Below are 22,188 nucleotides of genomic sequence, written 5' to 3'. Positions count from 1 at the left end.
TTCCAGGAGACAAAGTGCAAAGGCCTGGAAATGTGGATGCCTCACCAAAGGGGACCCCAGCACATTTCATCATCACAGCGGCCAAAGGAATTAATTCAAGTCCTTCCAGTGCATTTCTCAGCTGGCTTGAAAGGTTTATTGCATCTCTGAGGGCTCATTAACTGCTTAATTCTCTGCCATTATGAGGAAGCAGAAGTTCTATCGTTTTCATTCTGAAAAACATTTTGATTCATCCTCACATAAAGCGTATTTCCTTTCCTATCATCTTGTTGGGTTTGGGGGGGGCGGGGTTCAGTATTTTGTAATGTTCCCTCCCTGGACTTTGAGAGGCTTGCTTGTGTTGTGTTGTATTTTCTTTTATTTTCTTTTCTTAGCACATTACTGGAACCAGAAGTGTTTGTTCAGCCTGGGGCACGAGGCCTCCCACCAAGCCCCCCTCTGGCATTGGCATTTTCCCAAAATACAGCAGTAGGTTGTGGGTCCCACAGGCCAGACCTGGGGCCTGGACAATGGCCCAGAGCACGCAAAATACTGCTCCTCACCGAATTCTACACATAACAAACCCACAAGGGAGCTCAACCTCCAGGAGCATGGAAAACCGACTGCCCCGAGCTCCGCTTCGGCAGAGGTGACAACCAGCACCCAGCGCCAGCAGACTTGGGACGCACACGGAAAATCCAGACCTAGGTAACTGAGGGCTAAAGGCTCTTTTGAGCCACCAGGATAGAGACTGGAACAATCAGCCATCAGATAAAACGCAGGTGGATGAGCTCACCCCTGGTTGTACAGGATGCCTTTGGGAACAGCTGGGAAGGACAGCAGGGGAAAAGCCAGCAGAGGAGGACACACACCCAGCACAGCACAAACTGTGCCACTGCAGCAGGGTGAGCCCCTTTCTTGGAATTCGGGGCCTGGCCAAGACTGACAACTTCCAGACATCTGGAATTAGCCACATAAATCCCAACTCCCTTGCCATTAATGCAGGATTATGTAAAAACCTAAGAAGGAATATCCCCCCCTTGAAGAAATACAATTGCTTTTACTCCAGTAATTTCCTATTTTAACACAGTTTTAGAACCGTTAAGGTTGGAAAAGACCTCTAAGATCATCAAGGCCTTTTTCCAAAAAAACTGTCCAAGTATTTCCTTAAAATAAAACCAGCAGTAAAAACCCTGTAAAATTTCAGCCTGTGACTTATAAACTTCTAATTTCTGAAGCTCTTCCCTCCACTTTAGTTACACAAAGGTGTGAAACAGCAGAGGAGAGAGGTTAAGGATTTTCTCTTCATTGTTGCATGAGGAGCTCCTTGTCACACACAATAGCGTACCTTCACGTGTCATTCCACACGCCCACCGACCCCACCAGCTCCTGCACATTCAGAAAAACATCAAACTTTAAGAGACTCTATTCTCAGGACTTCTGTCTCATTTCTGTCTCATTCCTAAATCCCTGTCCTCATGTTTGAACCACCACGAGAAATACAAGCCCAACCAAACAGACAGTTTGCTTCCTTTCCAAGATGCTCAAGGCCACGTTGGATGGTGCCTGGAGAAACCTGCTCTAGTGGAAGGTGTCCCTGCCTGTGGCAGCAGGTGGGACTGGGTGGGATTTGAGGTCTCTTCCAAGTCTGGGATTCCGTGATTTTTCAATTCCCTGTCCCTCATTTCCCAGCCGTGAGCCACCTTTACATTATCCACACTGGTATAAAGTCCAAGCTGTCCCAGTTCCTGGTCACAGGTACACAGTTCTTATCTGGAGTGTGACTTTTGCACTTGGGCAAGTCCAGCCACGGCAGAGTGGACCATAGCCCATGAGCTGGATCCCTGATCCACACAGGGCTCGCAGTGCGATCAGCACCACACTCTGCTTCCTCAGCCTGGAACTGTCTTTTATGGCAGCTCAGCCAGGACTGTGGAAAGCAAAGAGCAAAGTTCAAGCCTGGGGAACATAAACGCTCCTGGGCTGCATCAGGCAGGGCAGGTCAACAGCCACGTCTATCAGGTCCTGGGAGATCAGCAACATTCCCATGGCTGTGCCAGGACAGCCTGGAATCTGAGGGCTGCAGGGGATCCTCACTGCCCACTATCCATGATGGAGATGTTGTACAGCCAATCCCCATCCCAGGCTGCACCCACACAGTTCCCAGCGCTCGGATTTAATTGTTCTTAACACAAAACATCACAGAATCATTAAGGCTGGAAAAGCCTCTGAGTCTAACTGCTCTCCCAGCACTGCCACGGCTGAACCATGTTCCCAAGTGTCACACCCCCACAGCTTTTAAACTGCTGGGCAGCCTGAGCAGTTCCAATGTTTGAAAACTCCTCCAGTGAAGGAATTTTTTCTAATATCCAACAAGACACTGCTAGTACTCAGATTTGGCCAGTGTGCTGGAGCTTTTTTGTTTAGACCAATTACACTCCCTCCAATAAATTGAGAGGGGGTGGGGAAGTTTTCCCCATGCTAAGTGCAGCAGGATAAGAGCACAAGCAATTCCTATACTGACTGTGATTTGTCCTCATGCTTGTTCCCCCACAGCTGAAGTGTTTCGAAATGCAAATTAATTTTCAACTCCCAGCTGTCCTCAGGGTCACTCAGGCACAAAGAATCCTCTCCTCGCAGCTGCAGGCGGGGCAAGGGAGAAAGAAAGAGACAAACTGGGTCTTTTTTAACAGTAAAGGCTTGTGTTCCCTGCCCAGCAACCCCAAGGATGTCCCCCCAAACAAGGGATTCTCCACAGGGTTCCCATGTACCCCTTTGTAATGCTGACCCCATATCCAATCATCTCAAATTCCAGCAACTTGGAGGGCAGATGGTGAAGCAATAACAGTGCCTGTTGTGGTTGGAAATCTGCCCAAAATAGCTCAAAACTACTGCCCTTTGCAAGTATCAACTTGTGTCAGTTAGTTTGTGCAGCAGAGAACACATCTGCAGCAAGGGGAGTTCTCTACTCGTCTCCAATTTGGGTCAACTGTTCCCTTTTTCTCCAGGCTCCTGGATCTGCCTTTGATGTCACATGAGGCTGGGTGTGCAGAGACACTCATCGCCACATCCAGGGGCACTTCACCCACCTAAAGCACTCTGGCTTGTCACAGTTGAACATCAGAAATGTTTGGATTTGGGATGCAAGCCCAACCCAAGAACACAATAAATACAGGGGGAACACACAGGTAAATTTACTTAATTCTTACAGACTTTCAACTAGATACAACTAGATGTCACCTGCCAACCTCTGCTGGCACTTAGATAAATACTATTTGATATTTATATCCCACTCCTAATCTCCCAAGTACCTCTGGGTATTAGGAATTTACCTTGTGGCACCTTGGGGGCAGATACGGGTTATTAGTTTGATTGTACAAGCCTGGAGATGGAATGGGAGATAACAAACAAGTTCCCCAAGGCCAAAAATTTTCCCCAAGGCAGGGACAGGTTTGAGCTCCCAGCTCAGGGTCGGAACTCTGAGTGCAGCTGTGACCATTGATTGCCCCAGTCCTTTGGAGACTGATTTGGAATTAAAAGATTACTATAAAACAAAAAATACTGAAAGGAAACTGGTTTGGGCATGTTTGAGGCTGCCTGGTTTCAACATACTGCCAATTAAATTAAAAAAGGGACAGTCAGGACAGCAGGATGGAGACAAGGGGATGGCTAAGATTACCTGGGAGCTCAGAGGTTGTCAAGCCACAGCAGTCCCACAGAATTCCTGCCCCAGAACACAACTTTAAAACCTTTTCCCCCTCACTGTCACTATGTGTGCACAGAGCTGGGACAGGTGCAAGTGAAAATGCTGAGACAGGCCAGTGTTTCTTCAGTGTGTAACAGAAAACTGTTTATAGATACACAAATACTACTGAGGGAGGCAGGGCAGGAGGATTTCCAGTGTCGCTGGTTAGGTGGCCTTGTCAGGAAACAAGATCCACCCCTGATTTGTGAGTTGCAGCTCTATATATAAACAACCAAGCTCAGATATCCAGGAGAGCATTACAGAAATTACTGGATGAGTAAGGATGCATTGTTTTTCCTGCTCTGCCAATGGAGAAGTTAAGATGCCCTTTTTAAAAAAACACCTGGAATAGGCTAGACAAGGTGAATCACCTCCAGATATCCCCACCTGCTTGGATAACAAGCGTAAAGGAGACAAGGACTTTAGGGACTTGGCAAAGTCACACAAGAAATGTCTCAGCAGAAAAGAGAATTGCAAACAAAAAATTCAGAACTCAGATTTGTGTCCTAATCATGAACTGCTTTAGGCATATAAATGCTTTAAAAAGACACAGAAGGAAAACTGGGATAGCAGGATGCCAGAGCTCAACCTGCTTGGAGGTTTGAAACTTTTCAGTTCACATCCAAACATGTCAGCTTGGATACTCTGAAAATGCCTCCTGAAAGCACAAAAATACCCCAAGGGGTTCATTCCCAGAGTGAGCACATCTAACCCAACGCCCAGCCTTACCCAGAGCCAGTATTCCCTCCCCCTGCTGGAATGGCCCACGTCACCATCACCGTTCTGAGGGAAATGTCATAAGCACATCACACACAACCAACACTTCAATAAACCTTTGTAAAGGAACAAGTTGTTATTGCCTCAACAAACCCACTGATGTGGCTGCCAGCATCCAAGGCATAACAATTCCAAACACACCTGGGAATCACAGGCCAGGCCGCTGAGTTGCCACAGAACTCCATGGGAGCTGCAGGTAAAAACTGAGGGTCTATTTTATGTGGAAGCTCTGCAAATATTCCAAAGTCTTTCTAAAGAGAAAATCTTAGAGCAAAGCCATCACGAGCAGGGATTTCACCTGAGTCATCAGAACACTGAATCCCAGACAGGTTTGGGTTGGAAGGGACCTTAAAGCTCCCTCAGTCCCATCCCTGCCATGGACAGGGACAGGGCAATAACAGGGAGTGGAAACTGGTTACATTCACTCTCTTGGAGTTGAAACAGCAAGAAAAACTGAAATTACTTAATCTGTAAGATTCACCTGTCCTGAATGGCACAGATTCCAACCCAGCAGGCAGCCTTTTATTATAATGACAATTCTGAGCTGGTAAAAGGGGCCCCTCACATCAATACCAGGAGCCAAAGGGGTTACAGAGATTGCCAAACCTCTGGTTGAGCTAAGGGCAACCAGGCTTTCAGAGATCCCAGCCAAGAGGTTGCCAAGACCTCACTCCTTGTGTTTCTCTGTTCTGGTAACAGTTCCCTCTATACCCAACTCGCCACAAATTACCAGCAGAGGCAAAGATGTCACCCAGCTGCCGGGAGGGGATGGCTCCAAGGGATGGATAACTCCAAAGGATCCCCCAGCACGCCATGATGTCACCAGGAACCCCAAGGTGCTGCTATGGACCTTTCTGAAGAGCATCAGAACCAGCCCAGGAGAATAAAACCATCCCTGGCAAACCCTTGCTGCTCCTGCACAGTATATAAAGGGATGCAGATCCCCTATCTGCTATTTTCTGCTATTCTCTTCCATTTTATTTTTTATTTAATTCTTCCCACCTGTCCAAATTAATTCTGAATAAATGTGGAGAACTGGAAGAACAGGAAGGATACAGAGCAAGATCAGTGAGTTAGTGAACTTTGTCTTTGGTAGGCATTTACATCTTCAGCAGAAGTCAATGCCTCTTGCTGACCACACAGAATGGGTATTTTATAAAAATTAAAAAGTCATGCATAGATCCTTCACTGTAGGAAACTTGCCAGTTAAAAATTCCATTTGTGAATGTATCTTCTCCAGTGATGGAAGCTGATTATGTATGAACGTGACAAAGGCATAAAGAGGTACAAGAAATGCCATGTGCCATTAGACTACAAAATCCTCTGTGGATACAGCTGGTTGTACGATGGATTATCTCTGGAGGTGAATCCGTGACACCACCTCACTGGGGGACCCCAGGGTTGGCTTGTACTTCAGTCCAACTGCTAAGGGAGAAAGGGTCATTCCCAACAAGTGACAGAACACCTCCGGACGGAAGAACAAACGATGTCTCCGTGCTCTGCAGTCCAAGCAATCCCAGCATATGATGCCCAGCAGTATTTGAATGAAAAGTACAGTATAAAGCAACCTCTCACGTGCCACAGCTCAGGAGTCCCTCACTTGCAGACCAGCAAAGTGGCTTTTCCCTGGTGGCTGCTGACCCTTCTGCTGGGTGCTGACCCACTCCACCCCCCAGAGCAGCCCCAGCCCTGCCCGGGCTCCCCGTGGGCACTGTGGCTGAACCCCTGTCCCTCCATCAGCTCATCAAGAACACGCCCAGCTCCCCGAGCCCTGCCTCTCCAGCAGCCCAGCTCCACGTTCCCCCTCACTCCCACCCGTGTCACACCCCCAGGAGCTGTGGAGAGCTCCCTGGCCAAACATTCTGAGGCAGGAACCAGGGCACAGTGCAGTGGCTGCAATGCAGCACTCCACCAGCTCCCACACTCCACAAACATCCTCTGCAAGCACAATCCTGCTAATTGGGGTCGGGCTAAATTTAAGTTCTATTTAGTTTCCTTCAAGAGAGAAAAACTTGGGAGAAAAAAAAAAGAATCTCTGCCTACAAAGAGAATAAGAACAAGATCTCTTCAGGAGTCGGGGATTGGGGTGGATTTGCTGTATCTCACAGCTCCATGAAATTGTGACAGGACACAGGGAATGGCTGGAGTTGTGCCACGGGAGTTTTAGGTTGGATACTGGGAAAAGTTCTTCCCCCGGAGGGTGCTGGGCACTGCCCAGGCTCCCCAGGGAATGGGCACGGCCCCGAGGCTGCCAGAGCTCCAGGAGCCTTTGGACAACACTCTGAGGCACAGGGTAGGATTGCTGGGCTGTCTGTGCAGGGCCAGGAGCTGGACTGGATGATACCTGTGGTCCCTCCCAACTTGGAATACCCTGTGAATTTGTAAAATTCAAACCAGCAAGGCAGGCGACAACTGCGCCAGCCCAACTGGGAACATTTCTGAGGGCAACAGAGAAATAACAACTCCCTGCTGAGCCTGGTCTGCTGCCAAGTGACGCTTCCCTGGCAGGGAAGTATCCCAAGCCCAGCAGGAGCCAAGAGATGAGTAAGGCACTGGATGGGATGCAGACAGGACTCTTGAGGCAGGCTCCATGGGGTGTCTGGAGCTGACTGGAGAAATATTGTGCAAACTAACATACTTGAAGGGAGCATTACCACAGGCTCTGCCAACGGAGAAGTCCAAAATGCCTCATATCAAAACTGGTTGTACTCCTGCAGATCCCAGCCCATCATTCAGGGCTGACATGTGGCAAAAGAGAAGAAAAGGACACGCTGCTGAGACTTTCACTGGAAGCAACACACCCATGCACACCCAGCCCCATGCCCAGGAGCCTTCTGACTCCCAATTCTCTCTTTCCCAAGCGACTTGGAGCACAGATGATTTTGAAAATTAATCCTGTGATCTGCCCGTGACTCAGAACCTCACCAAAGAGACTGGACAGCAATGCATCCTTCCCTCTTTCCCCTCACCTCCAAGGGGCCATGGGGAAGGACTGCTTGGCAACTCCTGGAGGTGTAACTCCTAATCTGGAAGGGCTGAAGCACTGTTTGGACAGCTCAGTGTGTCAGCACAAACCAAACTGGAACTGAAAAGCAAGCACACCAAACCCAACCCCCGGGACACTGCCCAGCACTCATCACAACCCCCACCACGAATCACCAGAAACACAGGAAGGTTTAGGATGCACTGCTCACCCCTCACACTGTTACTGTAAACACTTGTTAAACCTCCACCTCCCTCCCTGTAGCTGCTCAGTGTTCCTGCTCAGAGCCACACAGGGAAATGACAAGCCACACTCTCCCCAGGGCAGCAGCACCACCAGCCTGTTGCTGCACTCCTCCCGCCTTCCCCAGACACCCTTCCCTAGGGAGAAACCTGGGCACACACACATCATATCCTGATCATTAGAGCTGCAGGTTCTGTCCCACCAGCCTGGGAGGCACCTTCCAGCAGGGAGAGCACGGCCTCAGCACAGGCCCATCCCAAAAACTCAGATAACCACAACAAATGCTCTGCCAGGTCAGGACTCGGCAAGTGCAGCATGTGGAGCTTTGCAGGATGGCATCCCAGGGCTCCTGCTCCCTAACAGCAAACCAGGGCACATTCCTGCATCCCTTTCCTCCTGTGCATCCCAGGCCAAATTTATCCCCTTCCCAACAGCAGCTCAGAGGATACAGAATAAGGGATTACTTTATGAGCACATAGAAAGACAAGGTACTGCAGTAAGTGAAACATCTTCTCTGTGTTTGTAAATTCCCTCTGGGCACACAGCAAACACGTTCTTCTCCTGGCTAAGCAATCTGAGCCAGCTGCCTCAGTACAGGGTTTATTAAAAAATACGTTACACTTATTGCAGTTTTTGTCCTTATCCCTTTTATTCTCTCCTTCTGCTTTCCACTCACTAGCAACAGGCAGAGTTTCAGAGATTCATGACTACAAAATTTGGGCTGCTCATGTGGTTTCACAGCAAATTCTTGAAAATTTGTCATCTTCACAAAGCTGGTAACTAAGAAAACTCTTACCATCACTCCAGTTTGTTTCAGTATTGCATTTTTGAGGTGCACATGATGCCTCGTCACTCACTGCAATCACTAGAGACAGTGGCATTTGCCCCTTTAGCCTTGATAAATGTTTTCAGGGATTGGACGTTGACCCAACAAAACTAACACGAGCTTAAACAAATCAATGAATGTATTGGGTTCTTTTTGCTCCTCTGAACTCCCATGTTCTAGGTTGTGATTCCAAAGTACCACCAGCCGGTACCATGCACAGACTTCAGCCAGTGTGCTCTGAGCTCCTTGGAAAAAGCACTTGATGTTCTGATTACAAGAAGCAGCTTCTTTGATTCACCTCAGGCCCCTTTCAGCAGGTCAGCACTGCAAAAGGCTCCACAACTGAGCTACGGTAATGCTACAGGAGGAGGGAATCTTAATATGCTGTGCATGCACAGAGCTCAACTCTCAGGGACCCAGAAACATCTCCACGAGCCCCATCCCGGGGATTACGTCACTTGGAATACAGCTCAGGGAGCTGAATCACATGGAAAACAACAATCCTGCTGTGGGAAACAGAGCCATGCCCCTTTTGGCAACACTCAAATTGGATCTGCTTCACTCTAGAGTTAGGAAAGGGTTATTAAATCAAGGGTGAAAGCAGCTGGTGACTCCTGAGCTGAGGGACCTCATTAGCACAGCCCAGACAGTGCCACCCCTTTGTGGGGGATGGTGGGGAGAGACCAGGACAAGGACAGAGCTCCCAAAGACTGTCAAACAAGAACCTCCAGTGGAGTTAAAGCAGTTCAATTCAGCTCAGGAGGTGTCTCTGAATGCTAAATAAACCACTCCTTGAAGCCAGGAGAAGAAGTCGGCACGGAGGGCAGGGAAAAAAGCTTTGGCCATCAGTGACTTGTGCCTAACGAAAACAGACAGGAGGAGGACTGGGGATGAAAGGGAATTCCCTCCTTCCCGTCACTGAGCTCACTCTGCTGGCATGGCTCCTGCCCTCCAAGAGTGCTCCCAAAGCATGCACATAAAACCAGCTCCAGAGCCACCCGGTGCTGTGAATGACCTACTCCTGATGCAGTTCCACATGGGTCACTGTCTGTTCCTGACTCCAAACCATCTCTGGTGCTTTTCAAGCCCCAATAAGGATCTGTCCTGGTTCCAGTCAAGCCAACGAACCTTGCCACAGCTCTGACTCCATAAAGACAAGCACATACTCAGCAGCAGCTGGTAGCGAAACACTTCTGTGTCAGGTGAGGGAGTGTGTATCACTGCTACCAACCAAATTAGCTGGAAAATGAGCAAGAAATGGGTCCCCGCCCTCTCCCAGCCCCTTTTCAAAAGGCATTTGGATGAACAAGGAGTCTGAAGACTCACTGAAAACAACTTTAACAGGGAAACTCCTTTCCTGCCCCACACATCCTTCTGCCTGCACACAAAAGCTGGGAGACATCAGATGGACAACTCTGGCACAAGGGATCTGCTGCAAAGGCACCCAACAGATCCCACCACTGCTTTCCTGATGGCCCTAACTCCCAGGCAAACCACCTACAATCCACAGCCACTCCAGGCTGTGTTCCCAAATATCCCTGAGTGTGGGCCTAGCCTGGGGAGCTGGGACAGCATCCAAATGCTCTGGCTGATCCTCAGCACTTGCAGGAACCTGGACTGGAGGTGGCACAGGGAAAAGGCAGGAAAGAGCCCCATGAAGTCAAAGTTCATCCCAGGAAGAGTGGTAACAATTGTGTAACTTTTTTCTTGGAATGGAGAGGTTTTCTCCTTTGCCTCCCTGAACTGCTGATGGAGAGGGAAAAAGGACCCTCAACAGAGAGGAAAAGTCAGCTGTGAGGAACCACAATATTCAGTGAAATCCAAGGAAAGCGCAGATGAAGGATTTACACTGCAAATTGTGCTCCAATCATACAAAGGTACCAAGTTAAGAGAAGTGTAGGGGTTTACCATGCCTGTTAATTAATCACTGACATTGACATACAAATAAAGATTACATTCCTGGAAAAAAAAATACTTCTTTGAGGACTTGACGAGGTTGAAAACCCATCTGCAAGAGCTGCAGCCACCTTCACTGCTCCCACACTGAACCACGATGCTTCCCACATCGAAGCATAATGTTTGCTTCTCATTAGCCTCAGTCTCCCTTTCAGCCACGGATTAGTGTCACACATTTGTCCCCCACCACGACCCTGGATAAATTCCCAACAGAGGAAGAACTCAGGAGCAGGTTGTTTCCTACCGTCATGGCCGGAGTTGAGCAGGTGCTCCCCCAGGTCACAGCCAAACACCCTTTCCTTGAGGATCCCCCGCTGTTTCAGTTTCTGTTTTGTTGGGCGCGACTTCATGAATGTCCGGAGGAAGGTGATGAGCTTCCCGTGCTTCTTTGACACTGCACAAGACAAGGAACAGCCACTTCATTCCAGATCTGGCGACCACTGACCAGAGCCCCTTCTACAGAGCACATAAGAACTGTAGTAACATTAATATCAATTATTTACAGGAACAGGTTTTCCAAGGTTCGATACTAAACAGAGACTTGGCTTTTGTTCCCTCCCTTGGCTAGTGCAGAGTTACCAGGAGCGAGCTGGAATGGAAGGACTAACACAAAGACACATTTCTCTGCAGAGCAGCTTCAGGCAGGAGCCACCTGAAGGGCTGATGGTGGGCAGCACCTGGGAGGGGCAAATTCATCTCTGGGAATGAGGCCCAACTCACAAATAGTAATCTCCCGTGCAAACCACTGTGTAATCTACACACAAAAATAAAGCCTCGAGACTGGCCCTCGTTCTGGTCTGAGGCCCCTCCAGAACAAACGGCTGACTTATAACCTCTGAGAATCCCCGAGAGCCCAACCTGCCCTCCCAGCACGCTGGGACCTCACTGCCCCTCACTGCACCTGCACAGGCACCACTCCAGAGCCTCAGCACCTCCCTTCTCAAGCCACCACAAAATAAAAACACAGAATCACAGAGTCACTGATGCTGGAAAAGCCCTCCAAGGCTATCAAATCCAACCTGTGCCAAATTCCCATCCTGTCACCCTGCCCAGAGCACTGAGCATCACGTTCAGCACTGAATGTCCCCTGGACACCTCCTCGCTCATCCACTGAACAGGTCACTAAGGCAGCTGATTGAAGAGATGCAGTTTATCCTCTCCAGAATGAATACAAGCAGCCTCCAAAGAAAGGAGGATGTGGCTTAGAAGCCACCACCTAACCTCCTGCTCTGTCTCTCTGGGCTGTGCTGGGAAAACTCTGGTCCCTCTGCTAAAACCACCTGCTCAGGAGCTGAATCCCGCTGTAAGGCAAAGGAGAGCAGCGGCTGACAGCAATGACCTGGGTCTGGGAGGAGAGGCCAGGCTCAGGTTGAATGGGAGCAGAACAATGCCCTGGAATGTCAGTGTTCCTCCAGAGGCCTGGAGCCTCCCCAACAAAAGTGCCATTGTTCACACGATTTAAAAGCAGTTTAATTCAACAGAAGAGCTCTACTGAAGGGAACAAACCGCTGGGTACAAAGGGCCGTGCTTTGTGAGGAAGCTTTTGTAGCTCAGGAAGTTGTAAAGGCTCCTGCAGCAGCAGCAATCACCCTCCACCGCTCCTCCCTCTCATCGCAGGCAGGAAAGACAAGAACCGTATATTCCATCTGCATTAAACCCACAAATACTGCAATCAAGTATCAGCAGAGTAACACCTTCCAGACCAGAGAAGACCCCTGGGGACCAAGGTTCACCCCTTCAGTGTCACCTCTGCGGCCTAATGAAATGTGAAACACAGAGAGCAGCTCTGAAACTGGGACTCAGCAAAGCAAATATGGATGGGCACTGCTTCACTCAGGGGGGTTCCTCAACCAGGGAACACGGAAAACCTTGTCCCAAGATCACGGTTACACCACGTAATGCTTCAGGATGCTTTAATCCCTTCACACAGCTGAATATTTCTCTTTCCATTTTACCAGACATTGACACGGTCCCTCTATTGACACACGTAATAAACCTGATACATTAATATTTTTATATATAATAAACCTGATTCCACTGACCTTAACACTTGTACCGATGTGAGGAAAGCAAACTTCTCCTTCTGCACAAAGCCCCCTAGCAGTACAATACCAAACTGATCCTCAGCACCCCCTGAATACCTGAAATCCCAAAATTCCCACCAAACCCCGCATCTGCACCCCCAGCAATGAAACCAAATTAACTTAACAACCACAGGAGTCTTGAGCATGATAAGCTGTGGCTGTGGTGGCTTTAATTAAAGGAGTGTGTGCAGTTTGACAGGGTTTTTTAATTGCATGCAATAAAAGAACAGATTGTGCTGACATGCCAAACAAAGTTACGATGGGGTTTGCTTGTACCCATCATCACAGGAAAATAAGGGCTCATTTATCACCTCTATCAGCCCAGCTCAAGGATGAAACAGTGTCATCCAGACTAGTGTGGAATTTCCAAGGTTAGCACCCTTGGGCTGCTGTGGTAGCACCACTGGAGGTGAGAGACCTGAGACATGCTTTTACAACAGGCAAACAGAACACCTATTAATCCAAATAAAGCAATCATTAATACGTGTGTATTCACTTAAATAATTTCACACTCTGTATACTAGGTACCTTGCTTGACTTAATGAAAAACAAGCCCATCAGAGAATGGATTTTAAGTGGAGAAAAATGCATGCAGTTCCAGTCCTGAAGAAAGTCTACTACTAATGCAGAACAAAAAGTGACTTTTGGGTGTCACCTCAGCACTAAAATCAGAAAAAAAAAAAATGCAATGGATGCACTTCCATGGTCCAAAGATGTACTTGGCTTGGTACTGGCATCATTGACCAGAAAAGCGACTTGAGTTTTTAAAACACAATAAATCTGCTCTGCCTTTAAGCCACTCAGTGCAGGTTACAATAACTGTCCTGCTTTCTGCACCATTAAGCAGACTCCCACAAACTCCCTGCCACAGAGAAGTGGTGCAGCAGTCAAGGACTCTGTGAGGGCGGGTTCAGCCACCAGAAATTCCCTTGTCCCCAGGCTGTGGAAGTGTCTGCATGGCTCCTTGGTCACACAGAGCCTGCTCTGCTCATCCCGGATCACTGCTGGATCACTGCAGAGCCTGTCTGAGGCTGAACCCAGCTCCAAGGGCTGTACCCACGCAGGAATGATTCACTCAGGCTTCTGCTGGGTGGGGGAGAACAAGAGAACAGCAAGAAAAGCCAAGCAGTCATCTCCCTGCTGGCAGGTTATTAAGGAGAAGGAAAGCAGGTAGGTGTCTGAGACGGATGAGTTCTGCTCCTGAGCTGTGGGGGCTGCCTCCTGCAGCAGCAGCAAAGGTGGGATCCTCCCACCCTCCGCCATGACCGACCCTCGAACCACCAATGCATCCCGAGGGATTAATTCCTGCAGCATGCTGGTTTAGGTGAACGCAGCACAGCAGACCCAGCCTCTGGATAAGCACCAATGCCAAAAGCTGCCAGGAATGCTGCAGAATCCATGTTTTCTCAAAACACCCATCTCAAAACTTTGCTGCCCTACAGGTGACAGTGACAGCAGGAGCCAGCAGTGCTCTCCTGCTGCAGCACCAACAACTGGTGTGCACCCAGACTTGGTGACTGCAGGAAAACCAGGGAATCAAGACACAGGGTTTAGACCTGAAACAAACCTACAAGTGTGACAAGCAGATGTGGATAAAACAATTAACCCCTCCTACCATTACTGTCCCACTAATAAACAGGGACATGATAGAGCTGATCCACTCACAGCTTGCATCTCCACACAAGACGTTAATAGAAATAAATTTGGGAAGCAGCATTAGTAACAGACCATTTCAAATGGTTGCTGTGCTTTAAGTTACCGACTGAAAGCAAAACCAAGCTAACCAAAAATTCCAACATTTATCTATATTACTTTCCACCTCAAACTTAACCACTACAAAATACACTGTTTACCAAGAAACGGAGACTTTCCTAGAAGGAGCAAGGGCTGCTTTTCCTCAGAAAGGCAGATTTGGCTTAATATCCTGGCCCAAAGAAGCAAAGAGAAATTCTCCATCCAGTGTAGAAAGCCTGGCTGAAAAAACACCCAAATGAAACCCAACTGAAAAAACCCACCTGAGTCTGTACCACTTCTGAAGTTTTGCTGACACAAATGTGTCAATGAGGAGCAAGCAAGAATCTCTCCCTGCTTTGCTGTCCTAACTACGGTGCCCAAAGCCTTTACATAGCGGGAGGGGGGAAAGGAAAAGGAATCCTTGTGCCAGGTAGCTCATTGTGGCTTTGGGAAGCTGCCCAGTACCTCCCCCAGGAACAGTTATGGATCAATCAGACAGTGCTGTTGTTACACTACCAGCATTGGTGGTGCAAGTGAGGCCCCAAATCCCCCTGACGCTGGTAAAAGCTATTAAATAACAATCACTTCAAGCTTTCTGCAGCTTTACTGCAGAGCTGTGCCAGCCACCGGCTCTTCATCAGTTTCATGCTCTTGCTCAGCACAACTCGCCGTCCTGGAAGCCCATAGGGATCTCTTGGGATTTGCTGAGGACTCCTGAGCCTTCCTCTGAGCTCAGCCCATGGTGGCACTCCTGGGTGTCCCCATACCACGAGCTCAGCCCACAGTGCACTGCTGGGTGTCCCCACACCGTTCCCTGAGGCTGAGCTGAGCCACTGCTGTGACCTGGATTAGGAATAATCTGCTGCCCTGATGCTCTCAGGGCAGAGCTGGGCCAGCCCAGGCGAGACAGCCCAGAACCGACCTGCTCCCCCTGGTCCTGAGCCCTCCTGAGCCCCATGGATTCGTCAGCGATGCAGTTAATTCGGATTCACAGCACAGTCCAACAACACCACGTGGCTCAGCCCAAACTCCTCAAGTGATGTCTGGCCACAAAATCCTTCCCAAGACCACTGCAATATTTAACTCCAATTGTCCAAAATGCTGCCAGCAGAAGGAAAGGTAGGGTGGCAAAGAGCACTGGTTCCTTCTGATTCCTTGGCTTTGGACCACAAGAGACCAAACAGGAAAAACCTTTTAACAAACAAACGCAGCCTGTGTCCCCAGATTTGTTCTGCTCAGCAAGAAAAGCCCCATGAGGCAAAGGCTCAAGAACAAAACACAACCCAGCCAACCCTGCAGCAGGACAGCATCTCGCAGCTGACTCATCCTGCTTCTTCCCAAAGGCCAGGGGACATCCAGGCAAATGGTGACCTGGCAACAGATTCTAAACACAGAATCCCAATGTGGCTTGGGTTGGAAGGGACCTTAAAGCACATCTTGTTCCAAACTCCTGCCATGGGCAGGGACACCTTCCACTAGACCAGGCTGCTCCAAGCCCCATCCAGGGCAATGGCAACTTCCTCCAGGACACCCTCCCAAACTCCATGCCTGTTCCCTGCAGCCTCATTAGCCTTTGTGAAGGAAAACAAGCCCCTGCTCCACAAACAAAGAGCACCTGTCCCATTCCCCGTTGGTAGCACTAATATTTGGGGTTTGACAAAACCCCCTTCTCAGGGTAATAGCAGCATGTTTTCTGATGCAGGGTTAGCAAACTCGGACTCCAAGAGAATAATCTTGGAGGGTGTTTGCTGACCCACATTCCCAGCACATGGGCAGCCTGTTTGTTTCTGTTATTCCCAGTGATTTTACAGGTCACAGCACCCAGCTGGCCCCCGCTGTGAGGGGAGCCTGGTGCTCAGACCAAAGCAACAACACGTGTGGCTGCAGAGCTCCACAGCAATCAACAAACTGCACTGGCAGGCACAAAATCAAAGATGGAAAAAGGTGTGGGAATGTCATAAAGAAAATCATTAGAAACCAAAAGTGAAATCCATCCTCTCTGAAGGGAGATTTACAGCAAACCAGGCAAAAATTTTTCCAGGCTTTTAGTCCCTCCAGAGCCATTCTCTTCTAAAATTAAACGGCTGTGCTGAGAGGAGGAGAAGCAACAGACTCTGCTGAAAAAAAGAGCAGCACCAGGAATCAGGAGATGAGAAGCTGGGGTTGTTTTTGCCACACATTTCCTGCACTCCTGATTCTGCACACTCAGAATCACACTGAAGGGTGGGAGCGGAGCAAGGCCAGCTGGGTCCCTGCACAGCACCCCTTATCCCGACCCTTCCTGAAAACATCAGCCAATATACTCAATATCCATCCCCTCACACTCGGAAAAACCCGCTCCGCAGACCCACGTCTCACTGAGGAGAAGTGATGCCAAGCCAAGAATTGAGTCACATCTCCCAGTTAGTTCTCTGTCATGTTCCTTAGCAACAAGACATTTTCCTCCTTGCCTCCTGCCACAGCACATTCTATTTTGGAAGCTCATTTACACAGCCCTAAAAACCCCAAGCTGAATGTGGAACCACGCACCACCAAGCTCCATCCCTTAGTCCCCTTGAACAGGATGCTGGGTTTGAAGAAGGACCAACCAACACAGCAATAATCTCACTAATCTTTATACTGGGCTCCCTCAGCAGGCATAAAGATTTTCAAGAGATAATTTAAAATTCCATAGATATGAGAGTCTAAAAATATCTTTCTATCTCCAATAACTTTCATAAATGTGTACTGACTGGTTTGTCATAAACAAGAGCAAAATAAATATGTGTTTTCTAATGCTGCAGCATTTCTCTTTTGCCAGGCTGCCATCAGTTAAGGCAGGGCTCTGAAGTGAAGCGATATATTTGTTAAAGGTGATTAATTTCAGTGTTATTTGATAAAAACCATTCAAATTAACTAAGACAAGAACCAGCGAAGGATAAGAGCAGATTTCCAGCTACCACGAGAGCCCCACACATACAGACAGTAAAGTAGGTCATTGATAAGAGCTGGTGTTTTTTATTTACAAAGCCTGGTAATAAGGAAGCTGCATCTCTTGCATCTGCTCAGGCCCCTGCAGCTATCCTTTGGGCAGTGTCTGTGCAATGACCTCAGCACAATTCTAGCTATTCCCCATCCCTGCCAACAGCAGCCCTCAGCTCAGGTTGGCTCCTCTTGGTCAGCACAGGAACATCTGGCACCAGAGATCCACCAGCCTGGCAACTCGCAATCATACAATTCCTTCACCTTCTGCTGCATCTGGGCCTGGTCACTTCTCTGCCAGAGACAGGACACTGCAAATCCAGAAGCTACCAGCATGGCAGCTACTTTCATTTAACTAAAATCACATGTCTGTAGTGACATGCACCAGGATCATCTACAGTGTGAACTGCCTGGAGAAGTTTCCCTATGGCCATCAGAAAACACAGACATGAACCAGGAGCTAATGTACAACAGCAAAACCTCTTTCCAAGCTCTTCTGCCCATTTTTTTGAGTGCTTGTAAAGGCTTAAGAATGATAACCACCAGGTAATCCGATGCAAAAGTCTATCACCTATGTCTGATGCCAAAAAATCTGTGCTATTTTAAAGCCTTAAGACATGACTGATCTTTGCACAGAATCTAAGACCATAAGGGAGCACGAAGATGATACAACCTGACCTCCTGAACAAACAGACCCCAGGATGTCTTCAAAATATTCCCTGAAGGAGAGCACACCTGCCCCAGGGCAGTGATACATAGCCAGGAGATATAAGTCAGTTATTTATGCAGCTGAAGGCTAACAGAGACATGAGAGAGGCTTCAAAGGTTCAAGGGCTGGCAAGGTCAATCTATTAATTCTATTAAGAAGTTTAAGTTGTATTTTGGAAAAAAAACAGCAGTTCTGACTAACAGAGAATGATGATGCAGCAGGGACAGGCTGGGACAGGTAACTGGGGGAGGAAATAATGATGGATGGGGCTCTATTGCAAAGGAAACCAGTTATTAGAGGCCCAGTCTGAAAAAGGAGTGGGAGCTGAAAACAAATTGATAGAGATTTAGCACACGTGGCAGTGGGGTCAGCAGCTTAGGTGGCACGTAGAGGTCACAGGGCCAGCAGCAAAACTGGGAGACAAGGGGAGCAAATTGCGAAACATGGAGCTAGGAGAAAAAAAAAAAACAGAGAGACACCTGAAATACCTTTTTTCCCTTTCATTCCAGCTAAATCTCTGTGCTCTGTCACAGCTTAATGCAGCCTTTTTGCTTATCTCGCCTACCCTGGAGACTGAGGATCCTTTAGAAAGACTGCTCTGACTCAGGTAACTATCACAGGCCGAACTGAAAACCAGATCTGCCCATCAGGGAGATGGTGTCAGCCTCCCTCCCACATTCACTTCGGCATATCACTCGCATGCCCAAGCTCACACCACACCCAAAGATGAGAGATCTGACACCAAAATGTGCCTGTGTGCAACTCTACATTCCCACTGAAGAGAATGTGACACTGTAATCTGAGGGTATCTCTGATACACAATTTGCATGGTTTGAGAAGAAACCCAATTTCAGAACGACCCCAGAGGCTGTGTTGATGTGGCTCATGAAGGGTGTTATTGGTTCAAGGAACTTCTGGAACCTCAACTGGGGTAGCAGCATTAAGGGTAAGCATGACCATCAACAACCAGCACCCTGTGCTGGACAACTCTGCAGACACAACTCAGGGGGAAATGGAAGTACACTCAAGAGGCAAGGTGTCACCTTGGCATTAGGTGACAGCAGAGCAGGGCCATCTCTGCCAGAAGCTTCTCCAGCTCATCAGTCACCACGAACAGGAATGTGATCCACAGAGACACTCATTCCCTGTTGGAGCTGACTGGAGCTGCTAGCTATCCACACAGATGGAACTGCCTAACAGACAACCTTAACCTCCCTTTAATATAATCTAAACCAAACATTTTTTTGCTCTGGTTCCAGTGGCCACAGCCTCAGAGATGCCAAGAGGTGACTGTTCCCAAACTCACACTAATTCGAAGGCAAAGTGCCTTTGCTCTGCCTGGGTCACAGCCCAGCTGTGCTGCATGCAGCTCCTTCCCTGATTAAAACGCTTCCCAACAGCCCCGTGGAGCTGCAACTAGGCTGAGCCTCGCCCACACAATTTCTGCACGTGGCAGCAACACTGCAGGAGATCTTCCAAAAACTCGACAGTAACCCAAGCTGACCCTGCATCACATCAAGCACGTTGAACACGGGCAGGCAGCCTGAAACGTTCCCAAGCCATTCCAACACGAGTGTGGCATCAGCCAGGCCGGCATCACTGGAGTGACGGTGGCACCGTGCTCCTCAGCCCTGTCTGGTGAGGGGAGGCGAGCAATGGGAAAGGATCTGACAGGAATCAACAAACAGCACAAGTGGAATAATGAGGAGTTTGGCAGATGGAGCCAAATCCCACAGCGAGAGCGTATCTGATCTTACGCAAGGCCTTGGGAAGGCACGGGGAAGGAAAAAACCCATTTGATTCTATGGGGAAGGGGCATGATCCCTCTGGAAACAGGAGGAGACCTGGTTAAGGCACACTGCCTTGCTGCTCCTTATGCCCATGGCACAGCCCTGGCTTCAGTCCTTGGGTACAGACTGTCCTGAGGTATGTAGTACTCCCAGTATGACAGGGAACATCCCTGCTGCTTTCCCAGTCCCTTCCCAAAGGCTGCCTCTCTCATTTTCACTGGCCTGAGGGCAAGTGTTTGCAGCCCAGACCAGTTATGTCCAAACTGCAGTGACCTGCCCTTCCCAGATTAATACTGCTCTGCTTCCTCTCCTATTTACAGCCCTGACTTCCTAAACTGCTCATACTTTGGCTATTAACCCCTGCATTAAGCCCTGAGATGATTATGCCTTTGGAAGTTAAGTTTCCACTCACCTGGAGTGGAAGCAAAAAAAATACTGAAGACCATGACCACAATTTTCATTCACATGACAGTCACTTTATACAACACAAGAAGGATACAATAGCTAAAAGAGGATAAAAATTACATTTTCACATACATCCTCCTTACACAGCTAAAGAAGTGTAAAAAACTTCACTGAAAGGGAAAATTGGACCGAAAGGTTTGGGGATTTGGGGTGAATTAAATCTGGTTTTTTAAGACTTAGGAATGCAGATAATGTATTGTTTTGCCTGCTTTATATTCTTTTCCTTTCACTTCCCAGTGCAGGGCTTTGATTTCAAATGAGACTCTTTTATCACGCCTGTGTGGTGCCCAGAACAAAGGAGGTCGGAGAAGAGTGGAAAGGGAAGGCCTCCTGTCTTCTCTGTCACAAACCATCAGATCCTGCAGGGCATTTAGTCCTTAAAATGGGCTCTGGCTTTTAGGAGGTTTTCTGAACAAATATGAACAGACAAGCCATGGCTACTTGCAAAGTGTCTACTGTGATCACAGTAACATCTCTCCCTGGGAAATTTATTTCCCAGAGTGTGCATTCCCTGCCCCAGGGCTCCAGCAAACAACGGGCTGGCAGTTTTAAATAGGAAGCCCCTTTCTCCTGAACAACAGCCTCAATAACATTAATGCTTAGAAATGTGCCAGTCTGGGGAGGGAGGGAAGACAAAAGGATAAAGTGAGATGCAAAAATCTATTGAAATTTAAATTGTAGACATTGCCCTCTGTTAGCTGCCTCCTTGGGAGGAGGGAATAAATCTGAGAGGAAGGCACTGAACTCCAGCCCTGCAGCCCCAGGATCACAGCTGGGGTGGAGGGGGTCTGCACGCTGGAATTCCTTCTCTGCTGCGATCTGGGTGGGAAACCTCACACAAATCATCCTGGACATGAAAGACTCTGCCTTTAACAGCTCCGGTTTGCTACACACCCATGAACACCCACTGGAGAACAAATCCAATAAAACAGTTTACAACTACGGACCCAGTGTGGAGCAAGTTGGAATAGAAACCTCAAGGCAAAGCTTAGTTAGAGGGAAACAGAAGTGAAACAATTAACAAGGAGGGGGAGAGGGGCAAGTATGCAAATTTAATTGGTATTTGGTCACCAAGCCAGGGAACCTCTCCAAGGATTCCCGAGGATCTTCTCCCACTGCAGAGGCACAGGTGTGTAACCAGCAGCCAGGGATGAGAGAGGAATTACTGATACCAGGTACATCTTACCTGGCTGAAAACATGATCCCAGGCAGGGAGGCATCTGAGCACCCTGTCGGCATCACCCCCGTGCAGGATCAGCTCTGCTCCAGGCAGTGTCCTGGGCAGGACACCCCAGGACAGCCTGGCACCCCTGGGCCCAGCGAGGGGGCGTTAAGTACCATCAACCATGGAATGGTTTGGCTTGGAAGGGACTTCAAAGCTCATCTCGTTCCACCCCCTGCCACGGGCAGGGACACCTTCCACTATCCCAGGCTGCTCCAAGCCCCGTCCAGCCTGACCTTGGACACTTCCAGGGATCCAGGGGCAGCCACAGCTTCTCTGGGCACCCAGTGCCAGGGCCTGCCCACCCTCCCAGGGAACAATTCCTCCCCAATATCCACTGTAAAGAATGGACCAAGAGCTTCTTTCCCGACGCATCACTACCACCGGGAAAGAAGAATCCTCATGCAAAGCCACTCATTCCCCTACACACACATTAAGCACCAGGCAAGTTACTAAGCAACAAGTGGCGCAGACACCTCCGCCCCCCTCCGAGCCCCTGGCCGGGTAAGCCGGCCATCGCCCTCGCCCACCTGGGCCTGCTCCCGGCCGGGTCCCCCGGGCCCCTCCGCGCCGGGCTGCGCTCGGCTCCGCCGGGATCCGCGGGATGCGCCGGGTGCTCGCAGCCTCTGCGGCTCTGCCAAGCCCCTCCCCGGCTCCTCCTCCGCAGGTGCCTCCTTCCTTCCTTCCTTCCTTCCCCCCTCCCTCCCTCCCTGC

At 49.0% G+C, this 22,188-nt stretch overlaps 1 protein-coding gene across 4 annotated transcripts in view; it reads right to left on the bottom strand.

Annotated features, from left to right (window-relative positions):
* ARHGAP32 (Rho GTPase activating protein 32) overlaps positions 1 to 22,188 on the bottom strand; it is a 216,407-nt gene that overhangs the window by 25,261 nt on the left and 168,958 nt on the right. For 3 of the 4 annotated variants that reach the window (XM_066203621.1, XM_066203624.1, XM_066203622.1), the window contains one exon: positions 10,754 to 10,903. In XM_066203621.1, the coding sequence (XP_066059718.1) occupies positions 10,754 to 10,903 (150 nt within the window). Of the gene's footprint in view, positions 1 to 10,753; positions 10,904 to 22,004; positions 22,096 to 22,188 lie in introns of those variants that run through there. The other variant, XM_066203623.1, reaches the window with a different exon arrangement.

Source organism: Chamaea fasciata, unplaced genomic scaffold, assembly GCF_029207755.1.
Source record: "Chamaea fasciata isolate MVZ Bird 193981 ecotype frontalis unplaced genomic scaffold, bChaFas1.0.hap1 SCAF_24, whole genome shotgun sequence".
NCBI lineage: Eukaryota > Metazoa > Chordata > Aves > Passeriformes > Sylviidae > Chamaea > Chamaea fasciata.
The sequence above is the reverse complement of the archived record's forward strand: the minus strand, read 5'-3'. Positions and strand labels throughout refer to the sequence as shown.